Source organism: Bos mutus, chromosome 10 (assembly GCF_027580195.1).
Source record: "Bos mutus isolate GX-2022 chromosome 10, NWIPB_WYAK_1.1, whole genome shotgun sequence".
In the NCBI taxonomy this organism is placed as follows: domain Eukaryota; kingdom Metazoa; phylum Chordata; class Mammalia; order Artiodactyla; family Bovidae; genus Bos; species Bos mutus.
The window spans coordinates 80,538,618-80,564,554 of NC_091626.1; the positions used below are offsets into that span (position 1 = coordinate 80,538,618).

Consider the following 25,937-nt stretch of genomic DNA (forward strand, 5'->3'; position numbering starts at 1 on the left):
ATTCTGCTTCCTCATTGCCAGGATCACATTGTGTTCCTTCATATTGTATTTTATTACTCTTTTCTGCACAGAATAAATTGAAGAAATAAACAGAAGCTTTCATTCCTCTGATTAAAAACAATTTAAACATGTAAATACATTATAGAATTTTCATAGTGATCTTTTTGCATTGCACAGGCATTAGAAATGTTTATAAACATGTACTCCATGCTTGTAATATTTCTTCAGTGGTATGGACAATATATTTGGATATTATTGGGTAGATCACAGACTTTTTAGTGAAAGGGATTTATTCAGAAGGAATCTCTTACCAAGACTTCTACAAATATTTTTCAGATAAAAATTTCTAAGATTATCTACAATGATTTCATAGTTTTTGGAAAAATGAGTCAGCAAACCAATATTAAAAAATATTTCCTGAAGACTCTTTCAGTTGTCATGACTATCAATTAATATAAGCATACCAAAGTTTTAGAAATTTAGGGAGGAGTTGAGAGTAGAGAAATACCAAATTGTTTATATCGAACATGTATTAAAAAGATAAAGGAGTAATAACAAAGGGAAGACACATCCAAGAAATTAAATAAAGACAAAAAGTTGTGTACATTTTCATAAAGGTTTTGATCTTTTTAAAATTGAAGTATAATCAATTTAAAATGCTATGTTAGTTTCTGTTATTCAGCAAAATGATTCTGATCATTTTGAAATAATCAACATTAGTAGAATATAGTGATGAACAGTGTAAAACTGCAGGATAGCAACACTTTTCTGTTTACTTTTTGAACATTTCAATTTTATTGGGGAAAGGCAATTTTTTCATGTAGCAATAACCAACTTTGTATACAATTTACAAGAGAAGTATGCATTGAGATAATTGTGGGTATCAGTAGGAGGATGTGGTAGATAAATCCACCATTCAGGTTAGAGATAGTTTTACGAAATAAAGGAAAGCACTTAGTATGATAATGACTGATTCACCAGGTCATTACTTGTATATGGTCCACAACATTCACTGCTTCTGTATCAGGAGTTTCTGGGTCCTGCTTCATTTAATGAGAATCAAAAATTGATTAGAAGCAATCAATGTAACTCTAAGCGGCAGTGAGGAGTGCTTTAGGATGTGAGGTCTAGAAGTTCCCTGAATTGATAGGATTCAGAGATGGGTGGATAAATAGAAATTAAAGTTGTGTGGAGGACTCTGAAACCTATTGTAATGTGCTTCCTAAGGGGGAAAAAAGTAGGACATAGACAGCTAGATAAATATTTAGCTAATAAATAGTAAAGTAAAACTCACCTGGACAGTGCAGTACCTAGAGGGAATGTCATCTCCATGTTCAGGACCCAGCCCCACTGGCTGTGTATCCCAACTTCTAAAAGACATAGTTTTTGACAATAGGCCCCGAGGACAGTTTCTTTAGTACAGCATGTTTCAACAGGGCTGTATACTTGTTAGGTCTCTCTCTTCTCTGACTTGCTGCTACTTGTTGGTCTGTGGGATATGATGCTATTTGAATTCCCTGTTATCAATTCTTTTTTGTTAAAATTAATTTGAACAAGAATGTATGCTTCAAAAGTCAATTTGGATTTATATTATTCTTTGAATGAATTGCTCTTTACTTGTTGGATTCAATTTCTTGGCTTATGATAAAGTGACAGGCAAGCTGTGAGGAAGTAATTTACACTGATGGTTGCTTAAAACAATGTTTTGATTAACAAAAATGAAATCCTTCTTTGGACAGGGTCAAAAATATGATAAAATATTAAACCAAAAATCTATCATCTTCAAATTATACATCCATTCATCCATCTATCCATGCATTCATAAACATTTATTGAACACTTACTGTGGGCCAGGGTTTGTTAATATATTATCTGTCCTTAGGGAACTCATATGTGTGATAGATGTCATACAAGATAGCCCAGGTGGCACTAGAAGTAAAGAACCCACCTGGCATTGCAGAATATTAACAGACATAGATTCGATCCCTGGGTCAGGAATATCCCGTGGAAGAGGGCATGACAACCCAGTCCAGTATTGCCTGGAAAATCCCATGGGCATATGAGCCTGGTGGGCTACAGTCCATGGGGTCGCAAAGAGTCAGACATGACTAAAGCAACTTAGCACACATGCATCCATCCTAAACATTATGCTTGCACAACACATGGTTGTTGTTCAGTTGCTAAGTCATGTACGACTCTTTGCAACCCCATGAACTGCAGGATGCCAGGCTTCCATGTCCTTCACCATCTCCTAGAGTTTGTTCAAACTCATGTCCATTGAGTGGATGATGCCATCCAACCATCTCATCCTCTGTTGTCCCTTTCTCCTCCTCCCTTCAATCTTTCCCAGCACCAGGATCTTTTCCAGTGAGTCAGTTCTTCATATCAGGTGGCCAAAGTATTGTATATTCAGCTTCAATATCAGTCATTTCAATGAATATTCAGTGTTGATTATTGTCTGGTTTGATCTCCTTGCAGTCAAAAGGACTCTTAAGAGCCTTCTCCAACACTGCAGTTCGAAAGCATCATTTCCTTGACACTCAGCCTTCTTTATGGTCCAACTCTCACATCTGTACATGACTACTGGAAAAACCATAGATTTGACTATATGGACCTTTGTAAGCAAAGTAATGTCTCTGATATTTAACATGCTGTCTAGTTTTATCATAGCTTTTCTTCCAATGAGCAAGGGTCTTTTAGTTTCATCACTGCAGTCACCATCCACAGTGATTTTGGAGCTGAGGAAAATAAAATCTGTCACTGTTTCCATTGTTTCCCTATCTATTTGCCATGAAGTGATGGAACTGGATGCCATGATCTTTGTTTTTTGAATGTAGAATTTTAAACCAGCTTTTTCACTGTCCTCTTTCACATTCATCAAGAAGCTCTTTAGTTCCTCTTCACTTTTTGCCATTAGGGTGGTGTCATCTGCATATCTGAGGCTGTTGATGTTTCTCCTGGCAATCTTGATTTCAACTGTGATTCATCCAGCCCAGCATTTAACATGATGTACTCCGCATAAAGAAAGCTAAGTGCTGAAGAATTGATGCTTTTGAACTGTGGTGTTGGAGAAGACTCTTGAGAGTCCTTGGACTGCAAGGATATCCAACTAGTCCATACTAAAAGAAATCAATCCTGAATATTCATTGAAAGCATTGATGCTGAAGCTGAAACACCAATACTTTGGCCACCTGATGCAAAGAACTGACTCATTGGAAAAGACCATGATGCTGAGAAAGACTGGAGACAGGAGAAGAAGGAGACAACAGAGGATGAGATAGTTGGATGGCATCACTGACTCAATGGACGTGCGTTTGAGCAAGCTCTGGGAGTTGGTGATGGACAGGGAAACCTGCCATGCTGCAGTCCATGGGGTCACAAAGAGTTGGACACAACTGAGTGACTGAACTGAACTGAATCTGCATATAAGTTAAATAAGCAGGGTGACAATATACAGCCTTGACATACTCCTTTTCCAATTTTGAATCAGTCCATTGTTGCATGTCTGGTTCTAACTGTTGTTTCTTGACCTGCATATGGGTTTTTCAGGAGGCAGGTAAGGTGGTCTGGTATTCCCATCTCTTTAAGAATTTTTCAGTTTGTTGTAGTCCACACAGTCAAGGCTTTAGCGTAGTCAGTGAAGCAGAAGTAATGTTTTTCTGGAATTCCTTTGCTTTCTCTATGATCCATCAGATGTTGGCAATTTGATCTCTGGCTCCTATGCTAAATCCAACTTGTACATCTGGAAGTTCTCAGTTTGCATACTGTTAAACCCTAACTTGAAGGATGTTGAGCATTACCAGAGGAGCCTGTGAAATGAGTGCAATTGTATGGTAGTTTGAACATTCTTTGGCATTGCTCTTCTTTAGGACTGGGTTGAAAACTGACCTTTTCCAGTCCTGTGGGCAATGCTTATTTTCCAAATTTGCTGGCATATTGAATGTAACCCTTTAACAGCATCATCTTTTAGTATTTTAAATAGCTCATCCAGACCTGCTTATGAGTGTTTGGGGGTCTCCTGGAGAGGCATGGGTTGACAGTGGCCTGCCGTGGGGTCTCTGTTGACCTACTGGCAGCAGCTGTCCTGGGAGACATGGATTGTTGGCATAAGTCCTCTTGGAAGAGGTTGCCATTAACCCTACCATAGAGCCTCTAACCCTATCATAGAGATTTCAGACTCCAGGACTGGGCTGCCTTAGGCCAAACAACTAACAGGGAGGGAGCACAGTCCCACTCATCAGCAAAAAATTGGATTAAAGATTTACTTAGCATGGCCCTGCTTACCAGAGCAAGGCCCAATTTTCCCCACAGCACAGCATGACATGACCTCATAAAAGAAAAAGGTCAGTTTCAGCTGGAAGAAAGAGGGAGTTTTTCATGGATTGTACTTACAGGTGAGAAGCAGTCCACAGAACTAAGAGCATGCACTTGTCAATTCAGTCTTAAGCAAGCAAGAGGACTAACGTTAACAAAATGGGCTTATCCAAGTAGTTCCAGAAAGTTGGAGTGTATTCTTCAGGGGTAAGGGAGAATGAGCTGTGAGACTGGAGATAGAGGATGTGTGTGTGTGTTAATCACTTCAGTCATGTCTGACTCTTTGTGACCCTATGGACTGTAGGCTCTTCTGTCGATGGGATTTTCCAGGCAAGAATACTGGAGTGGGTTGCCATTTCCTGCTCCAGGGGATCTTCCTGACCCAGGAATTGAACCCACATCTCTTATGTCTCCTGCATTGGCAGGTGGGTTCTTTACCTCTAGTGCCTCCAGGGAAGACAGAGGATAGATCAGCTATATGAAGGAATCTGAACTTTTGTAAAGGAGTAAAGTTATTGAAAGAGTTTAGGCAAGACTATAAGCAATCAGATAACTCTTAGATTGCTTTCTATCTTTTCTTTTACTCTCAATAGCTTACCTATTTTTTCCTGTTTATTCTCCTTTTAAAAACCCATCTCAATTCTTAATCAATGAAGAAATACATCAATACACATGCACACATATGCCTCCAGAAAAGATGGTGTTTCAAGCATAAAAATGCAAAGGTTACGCCTCAAAATGGAGCCATTGCTTAGAATTTTTGTTATACTACTAGTTTTGATTCAGAAAAGAGTTGATCATCTCTGTAAATTTTCATCTCATTTTTTTCAATACTCGTGTTATATTTTTTCATTTAATATGCTCAGCATCTTGAATTTTTATTTATATTTTATAAAATTAATGGTTTTTAATTACAAATGTTAATTCTTTGTAAAAGTTATCTGAAATACAGATGTAAGGATTTTAGGAAATTCAAATCACATATACTCATTCACAATTTACTATAGTAATATTTCTTAAAGGTTAAACATTTATTCTTTAAGGTGTTTTTACATGCATACAAACAGAATCATGCTATTGACTTTATTCTACAAGATTTTTCACTTTAGGCCTCTGTAATATAGAATTATATCACTGCTTTTACTATACTATATCAATATCAGTAACCTCAGTGATTGTCCCATTTCTTCTGTTCAATTCTACTCTGATTTATCCAGTTATTGTTTATACAGTTCTAAATCTAGTGCCCTTTTGTCAGGGTCTCCTAGTATAATCCCTGTCATGTTTTATTTTGGCTATAGTACCTGCTCCGTCTCCATAACCCTCATTTCTGCCTGGCCTGGCTGCCCTCAAATCTGTTATTGGCTATAGTGTTTCCATGGTGGTGCTCCTACTTGCCTATGTGGTGCAGGCTGTGCCCAAACTGGAAACTGGGCATGATGCACAGTGGCATAAGGAGAAGTGATGACCTGGGAAAGAACATGTGTTAGTGGTGAAGACCTGGAAGAAAGCTTGATGGTGGTAGTACAAGTGGAGGACACATGGTATTCAATTCAGATGTGGACTAAGCATTAATAATGTTTGGTTATAAAAAGGAAAGGTAGTTTAGAAAAACTTATAAGGTAAAAAAGAAATTAATATATTAGTTAGAACCCTTTGAAATTCATATTTTACTTTTTTAATCTAGTGAAATGCCAATTTGATATGATTCAAACTGATAGTTATACACACACACACACACACACTAACACACACACACATGCTGAGATCAACGTTCTTTTGCTTATCCTTTATGTCTATTTTCCAGGCTTAAGTTTTTAAAATTGTGTTTTCTATAATTTTATTTTGTATGCTGCTTTTTAAAATTTAAATTTCATTATAAATTTTTTCATGATATTTTTCTACTTATTAGGTTGAGTGGTTTTCCCATTTGAATGCACTATTATATTGAAATTTAGTTTCTTATTGTTTTGAATTTAGGTTATATACAATTTTTATTTTTCTCATAGTTGTGTAACGTTTGCCACAATAGCTAAGTATTTTATCTCATCTGTTGTTATTACCTTAAGAAAACTGCCTTGTAATGGGAGTCTTAACTATAAGGCAATTTTTAAATATTTGATACAGATTTTGAAATTGTGTTCTGGAGAAGGTGTATGAATTTGTACTCTTGAATTACATAGTATGAAAGAGTCTGTGCCCTCACAGCCTCAGAATTTTTTTTTAACTCTGACAGTTTTCTGCAAACATAATAACAACTCCATGTTTTGGTTTGTCATTATATTTAATAACTATTTCCCCACATTTATTTTTTAACTTATATAGATACTTTAGATTTTGAATCTTAAACTGTAATTTTTTTTTTTTTCTGCATGATTTGCACATGTGGGCATATGCTTAGAAAGAGATTTATTACATAAAGGATTATCTAAAAATAAGCCTCCATTTTCATGTAGGTTTCTTTAATTTTTTTAAATTATCAATTTTAGTTGTGGTTGTAAGATAAGATATTTAGTTTATTTTTGACAAGTTTGGTAAGCTGTATCAACACCCATTTATGGGAAAATTTATTATTTCTATACTGATTTGATAATGCCCCTTAGACTTCTAATCTGTCTCTCTCCCTTCCCTCTAATGCATTCTACTACATTCTTTTTTGTAAAAATTGATTTTTACTGGAATATAGTTGTTTTACAATGTTGTGTTAGTTTCTACTGTAAAGCAAAATAAATCAGTCATATGTATATATATAAGTATATATATATATCCCCTCCCATTTGGACGTCCTTCCAATTCAGATCATCACATTGAATTAAGTAGAATTCTCTGTACTATAAAGTATGTTCTCATTCATTGTCTCTTTTGTACATAGTACCATATATATGTGTCAATCCCAATCTCCCAATTCCTCCCATCTCTCTATTTCCCCCTTGATATCCACATATTTCTTCTCTATGTCTATGTCCCTATTTCTGCTTTTCAAGTAAAATCATCTATAATGTTTTTCTAGAATTAATATATATGCATTAATATATGGTACTTGTTTTTCTTTGACTTACTTCATACTGTGTGACAGACTCTGGGTCCATCCACATCTCTGCAAATGACCCATGTTCCTTCCTTTTTATGACTCAGTAACATTCCACTGTATATATGTACCATGTCTTTATCCATTCCTCTCTTGGTGGGCATTTAGGTTGCTTCCATATTCTGGCTATTGTAAATAGTGCTGCTGTGAATATTGGAGTGCATGTATTTTTCTGAATTATGGTTTTCTTTGGGTGTATGTCCATTAGTGGGATTGCTGGGTCATACTGTAGTTCTATTTTTAGTTTTCTAAGAGTCTCCGTACTGTTTTCCATAGTGTCTGTATCAATTTACACTCCCACCAACAGTGCATGAGGGTTCCCTTTTCTCCACACCCTTTCCAGCATTTATTATTTGTAGATTTTTTTGATGATGGCCATTCTGATTGGTGTAAGGTGATACCCCATTGTAGTTTTGATTTTCATATCTCTGATAATTGTTGATGTTCATGAGTTTGTTGGCAATTTGCTTGTCTTCATTGGATAAATGTCTAGATTTTCTGCCAAGTTTTTGATTGATTTTTTTTTTTTATGATACAAGGAGCTCTGCATGAGCTCCTTGTGTATTTTGGAGATTAATCCTTTGTCTGTTGCTTTGTCTGCAAATATATTCTCCTATTCTGAAGGTTGTGTTTTCATCTTGTTTATGATTTCCTTTGCTTTGCAAAAAGATTTAAAGTTTAATTAGTTTATTAAATTCTTTACTTTGCAGCTTCTGTAAATTTTTTAAAGCACAAATATGATATGCCACTCTTCTGCCTCAGTGGGTTTCTATCACTTCTAAAATATGGATTAAAATTCTTAACACACCTATGGAATTTTACCTTGATCAGACCTGTACTGGTTATCTTTTATTTATTGCACACTGTTCTCTTTCTTCAGAGAAGGCAATGGCACCCCACTCCAGTACTCTTGCCTGGAAAATCCCATGGACGGAGGAGCCTGGTAGGCTGCAGTCCATGGGGTCGCTGGGAGTCGGACACGACTGAGTGACTTCACTTTCACTTTTCACTCTCACATTGGAGAAGGAAATGGCAACCCACTCCAGTGTTCTTGCCTGGAGAATCCCAGGGACGGGGGAGCCTGGTGGGCTGCCGTCTATGGGGTCGCACAGAGTCGGACATGACTGAAGCGACTTAGCAGCAGCAGTTCTCTTTCTTCATGCTTCACAACAGTTTCCATACCTTTCCTATTTTTCCTCATTTACTTAACTCCGTTCCTCACATAGATCTTACCATGAACATCTTCCAGGTCAGGGTAGATGATATGACTATGAGCTCTTATAGTCTTCTAAGCACTTCATTTTTTTTTTCTTTTTTTTCCCAAATATCATAGCACCTTTTTATCCATCTGGTTATGTAAGCAGTTACTTAATGCCTAGCTTCACAACTAGGTTAATGACAGACTGCATTTTACCCCAGAATGTGGCACAGTGCCAAGAAAATGTGAGGTCTTCTTGGTAGCTTCTCCATGAGTATTTGATAATGAATAAACTCTTGTATGAATTTTTAAAAGACATTTGTGATCCAGAGTGAAGAGTTTCTTTAATATCAGAATTTGAAGCACAGTGATGTCTACTTCTTTCAGTATCTCTGGTGTGTTCCTTGTAACTAATTTATTTGTTCCTTTCAGGTAAATGTCATTCACAAAGTCAATGAGTAAAGCAAATTACTCACCAGTATCTGAATTTGTGTTCCTGGGGCTTTCTACCTCCAGACCAGTGCAGCATTTCCTCCTTGCCTTCTCTACAGTGTTTTATGTAATAATTGTTCTAGGGAACTTTCTTGTTGTGTTTACAGTGACCTTTGACCCTCATCTACATTCCCCCATGTACTTCCTTCTAGCCAACCTCTCATCTATTGATTTGTGTTTTTCTACCTTAACAGTGCCTAAGATGATCTCTGACCTGTACTCTGGGCACAAAACCATATCCTTCCAGGGGTGTGTCACCCAGATATTTGTCCTTCACACGCTGGTGGATCTGAGATGGTGCTGCTCACTGCCATGGCCTTTGACCGCTATGTGGCCATATGTAAGCCCCTGCATTACCTGACCATCATGAGCCCACGGGTGTGCCTTTTGCTTCTGTGTGGTGCTTGGGCTATTGGCCTCATTCACTCAGTGGTCCAGTTAGCCTTTGTGATCCATTTGCCTTTCTGTGGTCCTAATGAAATCGACAGCTTTTACTGTGACCTTCCTTGGTTTATCAAACTTGCTTGCATAGATTCCTATAGAATGGAATTCATGGTCACTGCCAACAGTGGGTTCATATCCATGGGCACTTTCTTCTTGCTGATCATCTCCTATGTTTTCATCCTGGTCACTGTATGGAAACACTCTTCAGGTGGTTTGCGCAAGGCCCTCTCTACTCTTTCAGCGCACATCACTGTGGTGGTTTTGTTCTTTGGACCCTGCATCTTTGTTTACATGTGGCCATTTCCCACGGTGCCAGTGGATAAATTTCTTGCCATTTTAGACTTTCTGGTTACACCCATGCTGAATCCTGCCATTTACACACTGAGAAATAAGGATATGAAGACAGCAATGAGCAGACTGAGTAATCAGCTCCTAAGTTTGAGGAAGGTCTCCTAAGTAACTCATGAGAGCACAAATTACTTCAAACAACTTCATGTAATACAAATGTTGAAATAAATACGTAAAAATTGTTTGTTTTTTTTTTTAAGACAGTCACCATTTTATAGTATTCAGACTAGACCATTGATTATGAGGTTACATTGAATTCTCTGGGTAACAAGTTGTTTGTCAGCCAAATTAAAACCCTGGGAAATGCTTGGTGGAAGATTTTGAAAAAGCATCAGTTGCAGACTCTGAATCTTCTGAGTGTACAGCCTTACACATTAGAATACCTGAATTCAGTTATTCAATTAAATTTGAGCAATTGATTAACATAACTAATATTATCAAACTTTGTGGGAACTATGAAACATCTAATTGTCTTTTGATTTTAACCTAGGGTAAGAAAAAATTATATTTTTTCTGAAAGACAAAAAAATATGTAAGGGAGGATTTAAAACCTGTGGCAGTAAAATGGTGTAAAAAAAGTAGCAGACAGAAGTGATAAGGTAGTATAAGGGGAGATTGACAGATGTCAGGAGGAAAAGCATCAGAGAAAGACTCAGAAATATTATGTTTCATGAATTGGAAACTATGCTCCAATTGTTTGCCTCAATTTCAATGGACTCAACTCATCTCCATTTGGCCTAGGGCAGGGAAATTTATGTATACATTGCTGTTTCATGCTGTTTGAAATTGTGACTTAATCCATCAATGAATGTTCCTCAAACATCAGAACATATTGACTTGATCATATCCTGGCTGGTATTATTATTATCCAACAACTGCTCTATTTTTCAATGGTAACTTAATTTTTATACCCCTTTTGCCTCAAAACATGGTATCAAATATGTGTTAGTGTGTATAATCTGTATAAGTTAAAAAACTGATTTAATTTATAGTTTGCTTTGTTAACTAGAAGACTGAGCCAAATTCCCTGCAGAACTATGTTTGAGTGTTTGTGATCCGAGATTCTTTTAGGATTATACAATCAGTTGTATATTTTATATTTTTCCTGTTTGTTGCTTTTATTTGTATTTTTAGTGGATTCTTGTTAGGTACATTAATCAAAAAGAACAGTGTAAAGCCAGATTTCTATTTGAACAATTTATCTTACTTTTGAAACTAGCAAGAGAAGGGAAAAGACTAAAGTTCTAAGCACAAAAGTTCTGAGGGCAAAACTGAATCACCCGAACTCTTCAGAGTGAGGAGACAAAGATCTTTTAAAATCATAATCCAAACTTGGAAAGAGTATATTCAAGGAACAAGAACAAACTTGAGTGTACCAAGTCTTATAAAAACTGCATTCAGATTCAAATAGGCTCAGTACATGATTGGATTGAAGTGATCATACCTTAACCTTTTATGCCTCATAGAGGAGACAGTAGATAGGTTGTGGAGGAATATTATGTCAGAACTACCTGATCTTTTATGTACAATGTGTAAAATAAAAAAATAATTATTTTTATAATGATTATGGGATATGCGAGAAGAAAGGATATATGACTGAAAATTAAGAGGAAAATAGTTAATAGAAACAGACCACAGATACTCAATTGTTGAAATTAGCAAAGAATTACTCATAAAATCAAGAGCGACATTAGGAAGTTGAAAAACTGAATGTTAAATTACAGAGAGAAACATTATCTAACAAAGAACCAAGTTATATTTTAGAAGTGAAAAAGAAATATTCCTAACAAGATGGTGGAGGAGTAGGTGGAGGCGGAGTACATGTCTCTCCACGGATACATCAGGAATACACCTTCAGACACAGAAACGCACGCAGAACACCAGCTGAGAGTGGACAGGAGTACCTGACCAGCAGAAAAGAACATATAGACCCACACAAAACTCAGAAGGATGAAGGAACTGGGGAAAAAACAGGAGTGTTAGTAGGACTGGACTTGCCCTCGGCAGGTGGGGGAACTGAAGCAGGGGTCCAATCCCCACATTGGGGCAATTGTCTGAGTCAGAGGAGCATTTAAGGCTGAGAGTGAAACAGCTGATCTGTGACAGCCTAAACTGAGTGAGACAGTCCTTGCCACAGCCATACATACCCCAGACAGGGTCGCAGTTCCCCTGGAAGGTGTGGTGGCTGGGAGCTGGAGTTTAGGGATTGTGGAGGAATCCCAGGGCAAGGGCTGCTGTTGACTGAGGAGAGGTGGATGTGAGGGAGGAGACTGTGGTGGGAAACGCCTGTGGAGGAAAGCCAGGCAGCCATGGAAGGAAGGAAATACTGCTGAGTCATGTGTTAGAGGGTGGAGCCATCACCATAGCCTCTCTCCCCATACGCTAGCATCAGCAGCTGAACAATAGAGAGGCTGGCCCATCAAATTCCTGACCACTGAACTAAAGAGCAGGATCCCACCCAGGGTGCACTTTTAAGTGCCTGACATGCTGGTCTACAGAGTAGGACCCCAGCCAGTGGGGCCCCTCTATATGTCTGACCTTCCAAATAACAGAGAAGGACCTCAGGTAAGGGAGCCCTCTAAGTGCCTAAACAGGGTTGAGCAGGGGGAAGCTACAGAGAAAGACTGGCCAAAGAGGCCTTCTGATCCCTAGCTACAAGGGGCTCAAAAAAAGACTCTGATAGGGCCATAGCTCCTGCGGCAGAGGTTGTCCATGTCCTTGCACACCCGGTGCCACCTGGGTCCCTACAAGCCAAGCAACTGCCCTACCTTCATGCTCAACTCTCCTTGGGGCAGAGCTGCAACCAGCAAAAAGAGCCTTGTGTCTATGTGCGCAGGGTTGCTTCAGTAGTGTCCCCTACGACCCTGTTCTACGACCCTGTAGACTGTGGCCTGCCAGTCTTCTCTGTCAGGGAAGGGGGTTCTCCAGGCGAGAATACTGGAGTGTATTGGCCAATACTGGTTGCTATACCCTTTTAGAGCACTATATTTCCTGCTGCCTTAGCCACCAACTCCCCTGAGTACCTGGTGCTGCTCGAGCTCTGGCAACCCAAGAAGCTGCACCACCTCCACACCTGGTCCTCACAGGGCAAACCCAAGTCCTCCAGAGCAGCCTCAGGAGCAAACCCCAGTGGATGACCCACATACGGAAGTGGAAATAAAACCACAGTTGAAACCCAGGGTTAATGTGGCTAAGGAAGAAGACCCAAAACCTTCCCACCAGCTGTATAAGCTGCAGATTAAATCCACACAATCAACTAGGCAGACTCTGACTATGGAATATATAAAAAGTCATTTAGAGCGCCCACAAAAGAAAAAGCACTAGTTCTGATACCTGTGGACATTGGAGGCAAGAACACAGAGAAATATGACCTGATTAGAATCTGAGTTACCCCCATAGCATGTCCAGAGATCAGCATAGTGTTGGAGGGCATCCTAGGAAGATGAGATGGACTGTGACTTCCCAGCGAGGGAAAGGACTGACAGCAGTGACTCAGGAAAAACATTTACTACTCTTATGTTTTGACTTGATCTGTAGATTCTTTTGGATTTTTTCTTTTTCTTTTACCTTTCTATCCCCCTCTGTTGTAGTTGTCGATTTTACTGGCATTATAAAATCTAATTAATCTTTTGAGCTTTTTTTTTTCCCTCAGTCAAAATTTTTTATTGTTGATATAGACCTCTGCTTCTACTTGGGCTTTTGCAGTTCTGTGGAGTTCTCTTTCTTTTTTTTAATTTTTCTTTTCTATTTTTTTAATTTTTTAAGCCTAATATTTTGGTAAATTTATTCCTTTGTTTGCTTTTCCTACTGTTCTTTTCCCCTTGCAGTTAATCTTTAATGTATGTAAATCTTCTTCATCTACCTGTATTTAACTTTGCATATCTAGTCTTTCTTTCTTTTCTTTCTTTGCTTTCCTCTCAACATATTTGTTAGTTTTATTTTCATTGCTTTATTCCCAACTTGACACCTTGCTTTAGTTTTGTTTTCCAGTTTGTGCTTTAGTTAGTTTTATTCTGGTAGATAAAATGTTTGGTTTCCTTTGTTCACTGGGTCAATCTACTGTACTTTATTTTTGTTGGACTGTTTTGATTTTGTTTATGGGTGTATATGTATATGTGTTTATTCAGTCACACTTTTTATTGTTGTTATAAACCTCTGTTGGGCTTTTGCAGTTCTGTGGAGTTTTCCTTTTTTGTTTCTTCTTCCATTTTTTTCTTTTTTTTTAATAACTTTAAATTTTAAAAACCTATTTTTTTTTGGCATTTATTCCTTTGTTTGCCTTTCCTACTGTTCTTTTCCCCTTGTAGTTAATCTTTAATGTGTACAAATCTTCATCTAACTATATTTAACTTTGCATATCTAGTCTTTCTTTCATTTCTTTCTTTCCTTTCCTCTCAACATATTTGTTAGTTTTGTTTTCATTGCTTTATTCCCCACTTGACATCTTGTTTTAGTTTTGTTTTCCAGTTTGTGTTTTAGTTAGTTTTGTTCATAACTGGTAAGTATAAATATTGATTTGCTTTGCTCACCTGGTCAAACTACTGTACTTTTTTTTTTTTGGACTGTTTTGACAAAGGGGAATATTTTATATATATATATATATATATATATATATATATATATATATATATAATGTATATGTGTATATTCCATTATTTTAATTATTATTTGCCTGATTTTCTTACTGCTATTTGTCTGAGGTTCACCTTTGGTTTCTCATTTTTGGATATTTGTTTTAATCTCACTTAATGCCATAACAAAACACTTGTGGAATCCTCATTTCTGACCAGAGATAAAGCCCTGAGTCTTTGGAATGGGAGCACTGACTCCAAGACCCTAGACTACCAGAGAACTAACCCTGAAAGTGAAAGTGAATTCGCTCAGTTGTGTCCGATTCTTCACATACCATGGACTGTAGCCTACCAGGCTCCTCCATACATGGGATTTTCCAGGCAAGAGTAGTAGAATGGGTTGCCATTTCCTTCTCCAGGAGATCTTCCCAACCCAGGGATTGAACCCAGGTCTCCCGCACTGTAGGCAGATGCTTTACTGTTGGAGCCACCAAAAGTGAGAACTCACACAAAGGAAACCACTTGGAAAGAAGACCAGGTATCACCCAACCACCAGTGGCACCCTGTGCAGGACACCTCATCTAAACAACAAACAAAACAAAAATAAAAACCCAATCATCAGCAGACAAGATTACCAGCTCACTCAGCCTTGCCAATCAGAGGAAAAACAAACAAACAAAACTCAGCACAAATCTCACCCTATAGGAAGCTTACACAAACCACTGGACCAACCTTAAGAGGACAGAAACCAAAAGGAAGAAAGAATTCAACCTTGAAGCCTGGGAAAAGGAGACCTCAAGCACAGTAAGTTAAAAAAAAAATAATGAAAAGGCAGAGAAATACTACATAAATGAAGGGATAAACTAGAAACACAGAAGTCCAAATAAATGAAAATGAAATAGGCAAACTACCTGAAAAAGAATTCAGAATAACGATAGTAAAAATGATCAAAAACCTTGAAAACAAAATGGAGAAAATGCAAGAATCAATTAACAAAGACCTAGAAGAATTAAAGAATAAACATAGAGACAAACAACACAATAACTGAAATTAAAAATACTCTAGAAAGAATAAATCGCAAAATATCTGAAGTAGAAGAACGAATCAGTGAACTGGAAGATAAAATGGCAGATATAACTTCTGAAGAGCAGAATAAAGTAAAAAGAATGAAAAGAACTGAGGATAGTCTCAGAGACCTCTGGGACAATATCAAATGCACCAACATTTGAATTACAAGGGTCCCAGAAGAAGAAGAGAGAAAGAAAGGTTATGAGAAAATGTTTGAAGAGATTATAGTTGAAAATTTCCCCAACATGGAAAAGGAAATACTCAAAAGGCACAAAGTGTTCCAGACAGGACAAACCCAAGGCAAAACATGCCAAGACACATACTAATCAAACTAACAAAGACTAAACACAAAGAAAGAATATTAATAGCAGCAAAGGAGAAGCAACAAGTACCATACAAGGGAAACCCTATATGCTTAACAGCTGATCTTTCAGCAGAAACTCTGCAGGCCAGAAGGGAATGACAGGATGTATTTAAAGTACTGATAGGGAAAAATCTACAGCCAAGATTACTGTACCTGGCAAAGATCTGATTCAAATTGATGGAGGAAAAAAAGCTTTCCAGACAAATAAAAGTTAAGAGAATTCAGTACCACCAAACCAGGTTCACAACAAATATTAAACAGACTTGAATAGTCAAGAAATACAAGAGAAGGAAAAAAAAAAAAGATCTACAAAATCAACCCCAAGCAATTAAGAAAGTGGCAATAGGAACATACATATCAACAATTAAATGTAAATGGACTAAATGCACCAACAAAAAGACACAGACTGGCTGAATGGATTCAAAAACAAGTCCCATATATATGCTGTCTACAAGAAACTCACTTCAGACCTCAAGACACATGTAGACTGAAAGTGAGAGGATGGACAAATATATTCAATCAAATGGGAAGCAAAAGAAAGCTGGAGTAGCAATCCTCATATCAGACAAAATAGACCTTAAAATAAAGAAGATTACAAGAAATAAAGAAGGACACTACACATTGATCAAGGAATCAATCCAAGAAGAAGACATAACAATTGTAAATATCTATGCACCCAACGTAGCAGCATCTCAATACATAAGACAAACACTAACAGGCATAAAAGGAGAAATCGACAGTAACACAATAATAGCAGGAGACTTTAACACCCCATTCACACCAATGGACAGATCATCAAAACAAAAAATTAATAAGAAACACAAATCTTAAATGATACATTAGATGAGCTGGATCTCATTGATATCTTCAGGACATTCCATCCAAATGCAGAAGAATGCACCTTCTTCTCAAGTGCACATGGAACATTCTCCAGGATAGACTACATCTTGGGTCACAAATCAAACCTCAGTAAATTTGAGAAAATTGAAATTGCATCAAGCATCTTCTCCAAACACAATGCTATGAGACTAGATATCAATTACAAGAAAAAAAAAAAAGCTGTAAGAAACACAAACACATGGAGATCAAGCAACACATTTCTAAATAACCACTGGTTAGTCAAAAAATAAAAAAATTTCTAGAAAAAAATGGAAATGAAAACATGACAACTCAAAACCTATGGGATGCAGTGAAAGCAGTCCTAATAGGGAAGTTTATAGCAATACAATCCTACCTTAAGAAACAAGAAAAACATCGAATAGACGACCTAATGTTGCATGTAAAACAACTGGAAAAACAAGAACAAAAAAAAAAACCAAAATTAGTAGAAGGAAAGAAATCATAAAAATCTGAGCAGAAATACATAAAAAAGAAATGAAAGAAACAATGGTAAAGATTAATAAAACTAAAAGCTGGTTCTTTGAGAAGATAAACAAATTGACAAGCCTTTAGCCAGACTCATCAAGAAAAAGAAAGAGAATCAAATCAACAAAATTAGAAATGAAAAAGGAGAGTTTACAACAGACAATGCAGAATACAAAGGATTATAAGAAACTATTATGAACAACTATATGGCAATAAAATGAATAACCTAGAAGAAACGGACAGATTCTTAGAAAAGTTCAATCTTCAAATACTAAACCAGGAAGAAATAGAAATTATGAACAACCTGATTACAAGCACTGAAATTGAAGCTGTGATCAAAAATCTCCCAAAAACAAAAACCCAGGGCCGGATGGCTTCACAGGATAATTCTATCAAATATTTAGAGAAGAGCTAACTCCTATCCTTCTAAAACTTTTTCAAAAAATTGCAGAGGAAGAAACACTTCCAAACTCATTCTTCTAGACCACCATCACCCTGATACCAAAACCAGACAAAGACAACACAAAAAAAGAAAACTACAGGCCAGTATCACTGATGAACATAGATTCAATAATCCTCAAAAAACATTTTAGCAAACAGAATTCAGCAGCATATCAAAAAGTTCATACACCATGATTAAGTTAGGTTTATTCCAGTAATGCAAGGAGTCTTCAATAGGCACAAATTAATCAATGTGATACTCCATATTCACAAATTGAAAGATAAAAACCATATGATAATCTCAATAGATGCAGAAAAAGCCTTTTACAAAATTCAGTACCTATTTATGATTAAAATTCTTCAAAAAATGGCCATACCTCCACATGCTGCTGCTGCTAAGTCGCTTCAGTAGTGTCCAACTCTGTGCGACCCCATAGACGGCAGCCCACCAGGCTCCCCACTCCCTGGGATTCTCCAGGCAAGAATATTGGAGTGGGTTGCCATTGCCTTCTCCAATGCATGAAAATGAAGTCTCTCAGTTGTGTCCAACTGTGAGCGACCCCATGGACTGCAGCCCACCAGGCTCCTCCATCCATGGGATTTTCCAGGCAAGAGTACTGGAGTGGGGTGCCATTGCCTTCTCCGATAGCTTAACATAGTAAAGGCCATATTTGGAAAGCCTACAGCAAACATTATTCTCAACGGTGAAAAACTGAAAACACTCCCCCTAAGATCAGGAACAAAATAAATGTTTCACCAGTGTTATTCAACGTAGTTCTGGAAGTCCTAGCTACAACAGAGAAGAAAAAGAAATAAAAGTAATCCAGATCAGAAAAGAAGAAGTAAAGCTCTCACTGTCTGCAGATGACATGATACTGTACATAGAAAACCCTAAAGATAGTATGGAAAAATTGCTAGAGCTAATCAGTGAATTTAGCAAGTTGCAGGATACAAAATCAATACACAGTTGCATTTCTATATATTAACAATGAACAATCAGAAAAAGAAATTAAGGAATCAATCCCATTCACCATTGCAACAAAAAGAATTAAATATCTAGGAATAAACTTACCTAAGGAGACAAAAAACTATACACAAAAATTAGAAGACACTGATGAAAGAAATCAAAGAGGACATAAACAGATAGATATTCCATGTTCCTGGATAGGAACAATCAATATTGTGAAAATGACTACTACCAAATGCAATGTACAGATTCAATGCAATCCCTATCAAATTACCTATGGCATTTTTCACAGAACTAGAACAAAAAATCTCACAATTCATATGGAAACACAAAAGACCCTGAATAGCCAAAGCAGTCTTGAGAAAGAAGAATGGAGCTGGAGGAATCAACCTTCCTGACTCCAAGTTATACTACAAAGCTACAATCATCAAAACAGTATGGCACTGGCACAAAAACAGAAATATAGACCAGTGGAACAAGATAGGAAGCCAAGAAATAAACCCATGCACCTATAGGTACCTTATATTTGACAAAGGAGGCAAGAATATACAATGGGGCAAAGACAGCCTCTTCAATAAATGGTGCTGGGAAAACTGGACAGCTACATGTAAAATAATGAAATTAGAACACTTGCTAACACCATACACATAGATAAACTCGAAATGGATTAGCGACCTAAATGTAAGACCAGAAACTATAAAACTCTTTGAGGAAAACATAGGTAGAACCCTTGATGACATAAATCAAAGCAAGATCCTCTATGACCCACCTCTTAGAGTGATGGAAATAAAAACAAAAGTTAATAAGTGGGACCTGATTGAACTTAAAAGCTTTTGCACAGCCAAGGAAACTAAAAGCAAGGTGAAAAGACATCCCTTGGAATGGGAGAAAATAATAGCAAATGAAACAACTGACAAAGGATTAATTTCCAAAATATACAAGCAGCTCATACAACTCAATGCCAGAAAAACAAACAACCCAATCAAAAAGTGGGAAAAAGAGACACTGATGTATAGAACAGTCTTATGGACTCTGTGGGAGAGGGAGAGGGTGGGAAGATTTGGGAGAATGGCAATGAAACATGTAAAATATCATGTAGGAAATGAGTTGCCAGTCCAGGTTCTATGCACGATGCTGGATGCTTGGGGCTGGTGCACTAGGACGGCCCAGAGGGATGGTATGGGGAGGGAGGAGGGAGGAGGGTTCGGGATGGGGAACACATGTATACCTGTGGCGGATTCATTTTGATATTTGGCAAAACTAATACAATTATGTAAAGTTTAAAAAAAAAAAAAGTGGGAAAAAGACCTAAACAGACATTTCTCCAAAGAAGACATATGGATGGCTAACAAACATGAAAAGATGCTCAACATTGCTCATTATTAGAGAAATGCAAATCAAAACTACAATGAGATATCACTTCACACCAGTCAGAATGGCCATCATCAAAAAGTCTACAAACAATAAATGCTGGAGAGGGTGTGGAGAAAAGGGCACACTCTTGTACTGTTGATGGGAATGCAAACTGATGCAGCCACTATGGAAGACAGTATGGAGGTTCCTTAAAAAAATAGGAATAAAACCACCATATGTCCCAGCAACCCCACTCCTAGGCACATACCCTGAAGAAACCAAAGTTGAAAAAGACTCATTGTTCATTGCAGCTATTCACAATAGCTATAACATGGAAGTCACCTAGATGTCCATTGATAGATGAATGGATAAAGAAGTTGTGGTACATATACACAATGGAATATTACTAACCCATAAAAGGAATACATTTGAGTCAGTTCTGATGAGGTGGATGAACCTAGAACCTATTGTACAGAGTAAAGTGAGTCAGAAAGAGAAAGATAAATATTGTATTCTAACACATATAAACAGAATCTAGAAAAATGGTACTGAAGCATTTATTTACAGGGCAGCAGTGGAGAAATAGATATAGAGAATAGACTTATGGACATGGGGAGAGAGGAAGAGAGGGTGAGATGTATGGAAAGAGTAACATGGAAACTTACATTACCATATGTAAAATAGATAGCCAATGGGAATTTTTTAAATGCCTCAGGAAACTCAAACGGGGGCTCTGTATCAATCTAGAGGGGTGAGATGGGGCAGGAGATGGGAGGGAGGTTCAAAAGGGAGAGAATATATATATATATACCTATGGCTGATTCATGTTGAGGTTTGACAGAAAACAACAAAATTCTCTAAAGTAATTATCCTTCAATAAAAAGAAAATTAAAAGAAATGTGAAATTATGAATTTTTTGTTTTTGTTTTTTTTTAGTCACACAGTCGTGTCTGACTCTTTGTGATCCCATGGACTGTAGCCCGCTAGGCAACTCTGTCCATGGGATTTCTCAGGCAAAAATACTGGAGTGGCTTTAAAACAGAATGTTAAAAGATAAGAAAAAAATCAATGTTATCAAAGACAAGTTAATAAATAGTATACAAACCGAGTATGCAGATGTAGAAAAATTTAAAAAAATCAGGATACATATCATATCACATACACATACACATACGAAAATGGCAATTATTTTATTTAAGGGTTTATTCCTGAGATTTTCTATTGTAAATGTTACAAAATACACAAGACTATGTCTTCTTTAAAAAGTAATGTGAAATTTGCAGTATATCTAGATCCATTGATTTCAGATAAATGGATATAAATTTATATAAAATTTTGAGGCCCAGAGTAGGAAAATTTCTGAAGAAAGTTTTGTTTTGTTATAGGTACTAATGAATAATTCACAAACTCTGTACATTATCTCGTTCTTAAAGATTATGTGAATACTTCAGTGAATTAAATGAATAGTTTATTCCAAAACTAGATATTTTGACTCACTTGTATAATGAACTGCCTAACCCATTTATAAATAGGAAGGGAAAAAGCAAAATCTCCAAAAGTTGTTAATATAGCCATCTTTGTATTGAATATGTATCTCTTAAAGACACTGTTTCAGAAATGACTGAGACATGATGTTGGGGGCACAACACTCTCTCCAGATTATGATTATGACTCAGATTTCTTTCTGAATATGATTAGGAATACTTAATGATTCCCTCTTAGCTATCTCTCCAGAAGGTAACTAGAATGTTAACTAATCAATAGACTAATTTATCAATTTGTAAAATAAAGATAGCAGTATTCAGTGCACTGGCTCAGTGGTACAGAATCTGCTTGCCAATGCAGGAGATACAGGAGATGTGGGTTTGATCCCTGAGTAGGGAAAATCTTCTGTTGTAGGAAATGGCAACCCACTCCAGTATCCTTGCCTGGAAAATTCCATAGACAGAGGAGCCTGGTGGGCTACAGTCTGTGGCATCACAGAGTCAGACATGACTGAGCATGCACAAACCCCTGCATTCAGTGTATAAACTTTAAAAAAAAAAAAAGAGAGAGAGAGAAAAGATCCACATGAAATTCTTTGCTGAAAGAAATGCATAACAGATTAGAAAATTTCCAGATGTGGTGGTCTGTGTTGAAGTAGCAGTACAGATAGTAATAATTAACATTAACATTGTTGTTAATTCCAAATCATTCTTGAGAACAACCAAAATCATTGCTCTAAAGACTGGCCACATTTCCCAAACAGGGACTCATTTTGATAATTCTGGAATGCTATAGAATTGACACAAAACTTTCGCCAAGAGATACACATGGTTTCCATATGTGAATTGGGAATTATCACATTCTTATAATGCGAGATCATGAAATGCCAACAGAAATCCATAAGCTATCATCATAGTCTCTTAATGGCAATTTTAATCTCTTTGTTTCTTAAAGTGTAAATGACTGGATTTAGTAGTGGTGTGATGGCTGCATAAAATACAGCAAGAAACTTGTCCACCCAAGTGATGTTGAGTGGAAACAGGTAGATGAAGATACAGGGCCCAAAGAATAACATGACCACTGTGATATGGGCAGTGCAAGTGGAGAAAGCCTTGGATGCCCCATCCTTTGACTGATGGCAGAGAGTAAGCAGAATATAAGAGTAAGAGATCAGCAATAGAATGAAGCAGACTGTGGCAAGTACCCCACTGTCAGCATTTATCAATATTTCTAAAACATAAGTGTCCACGCAAGCTAGCTTGATCACCAATGGAATATCACAGAAAAAGCTATCCAATTCTCTGGGTCCACAGAAGGGCAATTGTATAATTATAGCTAGTTGGCTTATTGAATGCACAAAGCCAATGATCCATGATATCATCACTAGCCGAATGCACATTTGTGTGTTCATAATGCTAGAGTAATGGAGTGGCTTGCAGATGGCCACATAACGGTCATAGGCCATTGACACAAGCAGCACCATCTCACCCCCTCCAAAAAAATGTCCAAAAAAAATCTGACACATGCAGCTTCCAAAAGAGATGGTCTTGTTTGCCTTGAGAAAGTCTGTGATCATTTTAGGAGTGGTTACTGATGAAAGGCATAAGTCAATGAAGGAAAGATTGGCTAACAGGAAGTACATAGGACAGTGGAGATGAAGGTCAGCAGTAATTAGGAGAACAATGAAGATGTTGCCTAAAATGGTGATTAAATAAAGAGAAGAAAATATCACTAGGAGGACGGCCTGGAGTTCCCATGAATCACACAGCCCAAGAAAAATAAATTCAGACACTACAGACTGGTTACTTCTTCCATTTAGTTCAGTTTCTTCTAATTTTATCTGAAGGAAAGAAATGAAAATATATTTTCTGAATAAAGCAGGTTTCTTATTTATTGCTGATGAAAGTGTATCCTTAAATAGGCACTTTGGAAAAAAATTTGTGATTTTCTTATAAAGCTCAATACTTACACATCCTATGGTCCAGCAATTTCAGTCTCATTTGCACACTCGAGATAAATTCTTACAACTGTATATATGGAGATATTTGTAATTATGCACATAAACAGGACTATGGAATATTCAGAAACATAGCAAATAAAGTACAACTATATACAATGACAGAGATGTAGCTTTTTGAGACATGGTAATGAAGAAAAAAGAGATTAGCATAATTTTTGCTAAATAAAATAATTCATTTTATTAGCAAATAAAATGAATAGCAATAGAAAATGCTGCATTTTGTAGAAACTTCTATATATTACTATGTATTAAAAAATGATGTAAGTAACTCCAACTCTGGGCAGCTAAGGATCAGGATGAAGATGCACATATTATCAGCTATATGATATTATAACTATTTAAGTCTTGTATTAGTTATGTTTTACAGTTATAGTTTTATTATTAAAAAAACAAGCAAATCCAAAATTGCCATTAGAAATGGTGTGAATATACTATGAATCAAGAATTATGATCAATTCAATGCTGTGGGCCTGAGGTTTAGTCTAGGTTTACCCTCCTGTTGTCTGTAACTGAAGCTATTGATGAGACTGTTTTTGTTTGAATCCAGAGAGTTATCAGGTACCAAGGATGAAAATAAAAATAGAATTAGAAAGCTATAGATGTAGGAGGGGCTTTTACTTTTTTATAGTGTGGTAAACAGGAATTTATTGAATATTTTCTTACTATGAACTGTGATCACTTTTGAGCACTTCAGTGAAAAAGAAATAAATTGTAGGTGGTATATGTTATATCAAAAAATAAAAGCTTATGCCAGCTTTTTCACCTAATACTAACTTAATAGGTTTTTAATATTACTTTAGTTAAATTAGAAAGGGCAAAATATTGCTACTAGGATAATCATTGGGCTTCCCTGGTGGGTCAGAGCTTAAAGTGTCTGCCTGCAATGTGGGAGACCTGGGTTCAATCCCTGAGTTGGGAAGATCCCCTGGAGAAGGAAATGGCAACCCACTCCAGTATTCTTGCCTGGAGAATCCCATGGGCGGAGGAGCCTGGTGGGCTATACAGTCCATGGGATCGCAAAGAGACGGACACGACTGAACTACTTCACTTTCACTTTCAGGATAATTATATTAAAACTATATTAACAACACGTTAAAATTACTTATATAAATCAGCATGTAATTTTCAACTTTACCTTAAGTAGAACTAACTGTAAAGATTCTAAGAGTATAATTATAAAATCAAATGAGTTAGAGCAGAATTCACAAAAAAAAACTCAAGAAAAATTAAAAAGTAAAAATTAAAAAAATGGGACAACTTTAATTTTCATTTTTGAGCTGGTAATTTCAGTGTCATGGGAAAAGTAAACCTCTCTGTTTCTTTGTATCTCCCTGTCACTCTCTCTGAATACCTCTCATTATGCTAGAGATTTTCATCCACACTATCTATAAAGTAATCTTCACATTAACCAAATACAATAAAATGAATGAAATATATTGTACTATTCTGAGTTTGGCTCTTAGTGTAACCTGTTAGAGTCTCAGAGCTGGGAAATAGCATGACTGGAGTGCAATCCCGATGCTCTCTGATGCCAGTCCTGCATCTATGCTGTCATTCTGCAATCTCCTGTTCAGTTCCAAGAGCATAATTTCATTTTCATGGTAACTATTGACTATCGTAGGCTTTGAGAGATTTCTTTCCATAATCTCTATCAGGTTCCTTTCTGAGTTAAATTAGTAATCATCACTTTTCTCAATATTTGGAAATTTCTGTTAATTATAGTTATGTATCTGTGCCTAGAATATAGTTTTCCTTAAGTCAGGAAAACTGTAGACCCTATGACTGTGGATCTGATGATTGTGAAGACCTGAATACTACCTCAAAGAGGGCACCTATGGAGCTGTAAGACTGTGTAGAAGTTACTCGTTTTGATGATGTAGACAGTCCAGAAGTTCCAAGATGTACCTTGGAGAAGAAACCCTTGATATTTCTGAAAGCTATGCACAATTCCAAACCATTCTAATTAGTGTGCATGGAAGTATGGCATTAAAATATTTTCTTAAATATGACAGACGAAGGGAACTAAGGGAGAAGTTAAGAAATTAACAGAGTGTAGAGTGTATCTTCTTACCAGAGAGACACCGTATTTGACCACATTTTTTCCCCAGGATAAAACATTCTCCATATTCTAAATAGAATCTGAAATAGAATCATGTTGCATCAAAGCAAAGTATCCACTTTTTGTTGTGACCAGCATTTATGGGGGAGTGTGAGGCATATATTTAGTGTAGAGAGTGGCCTCCGGAGTAGGAAACTCTCAAACTACCCATGCTATGCTCCCTTGAGACCACTTTATTCTTGTCTCTCTGAATTGAGAATATCATCTGGAAAGTGTGCCTTTTGTCAAGGTCAGTGTGAGGACAATAATACAGTTCTACTGGTGGAGTTAAGCACAGTTTTAAAACATTTTTGGATTAAC

General features: G+C 36.8%; 2 protein-coding genes across 2 annotated transcripts; one reads left to right on the top strand and one right to left on the bottom strand.

Annotated features, from left to right (window-relative positions):
- Positions 1-9,036: 9,036 nt before the first annotated feature.
- LOC102268947 (olfactory receptor 4F15) lies at positions 9,037-9,992 on the top strand. The gene is given in 2 exon segments (XM_005908844.2): positions 9,037-9,367; positions 9,370-9,992. Coding segments are annotated over 2 exon segments (954 nt in total).
- A 12,416-nt stretch (positions 9,993-22,408) lies between these two features.
- On the bottom strand, positions 22,409-25,643 carry LOC102274349 (olfactory receptor 4F4). The gene is made up of 2 exons (XM_005908859.2): positions 25,590-25,643; positions 22,409-23,338 (listed from the first exon to the last, which is right to left on the bottom strand). Exons 1-2 carry the CDS (start codon positions 25,641-25,643, stop codon positions 22,409-22,411), a joined length of 984 nt encoding a protein of 327 aa, XP_005908921.2.
- Positions 25,644-25,937: the final 294 nt, after the last annotated feature.

Excerpts from the sequence above, each read along its gene's own strand:
- LOC102274349 (XM_005908859.2), bottom strand. The coding sequence starts at position 25,643 with ATGGAGAATGTTTTATCCTGGGGAAAAAATGTGGTCAAATACGGTGTC. Across the intron at positions 23,339-25,589 it reads TCAAATACGGTGTCTCTCTG|ATAAAATTAGAAGAAACTGA; the intron begins GTAAGAAGATAC and ends TCTTTCCTTCAG.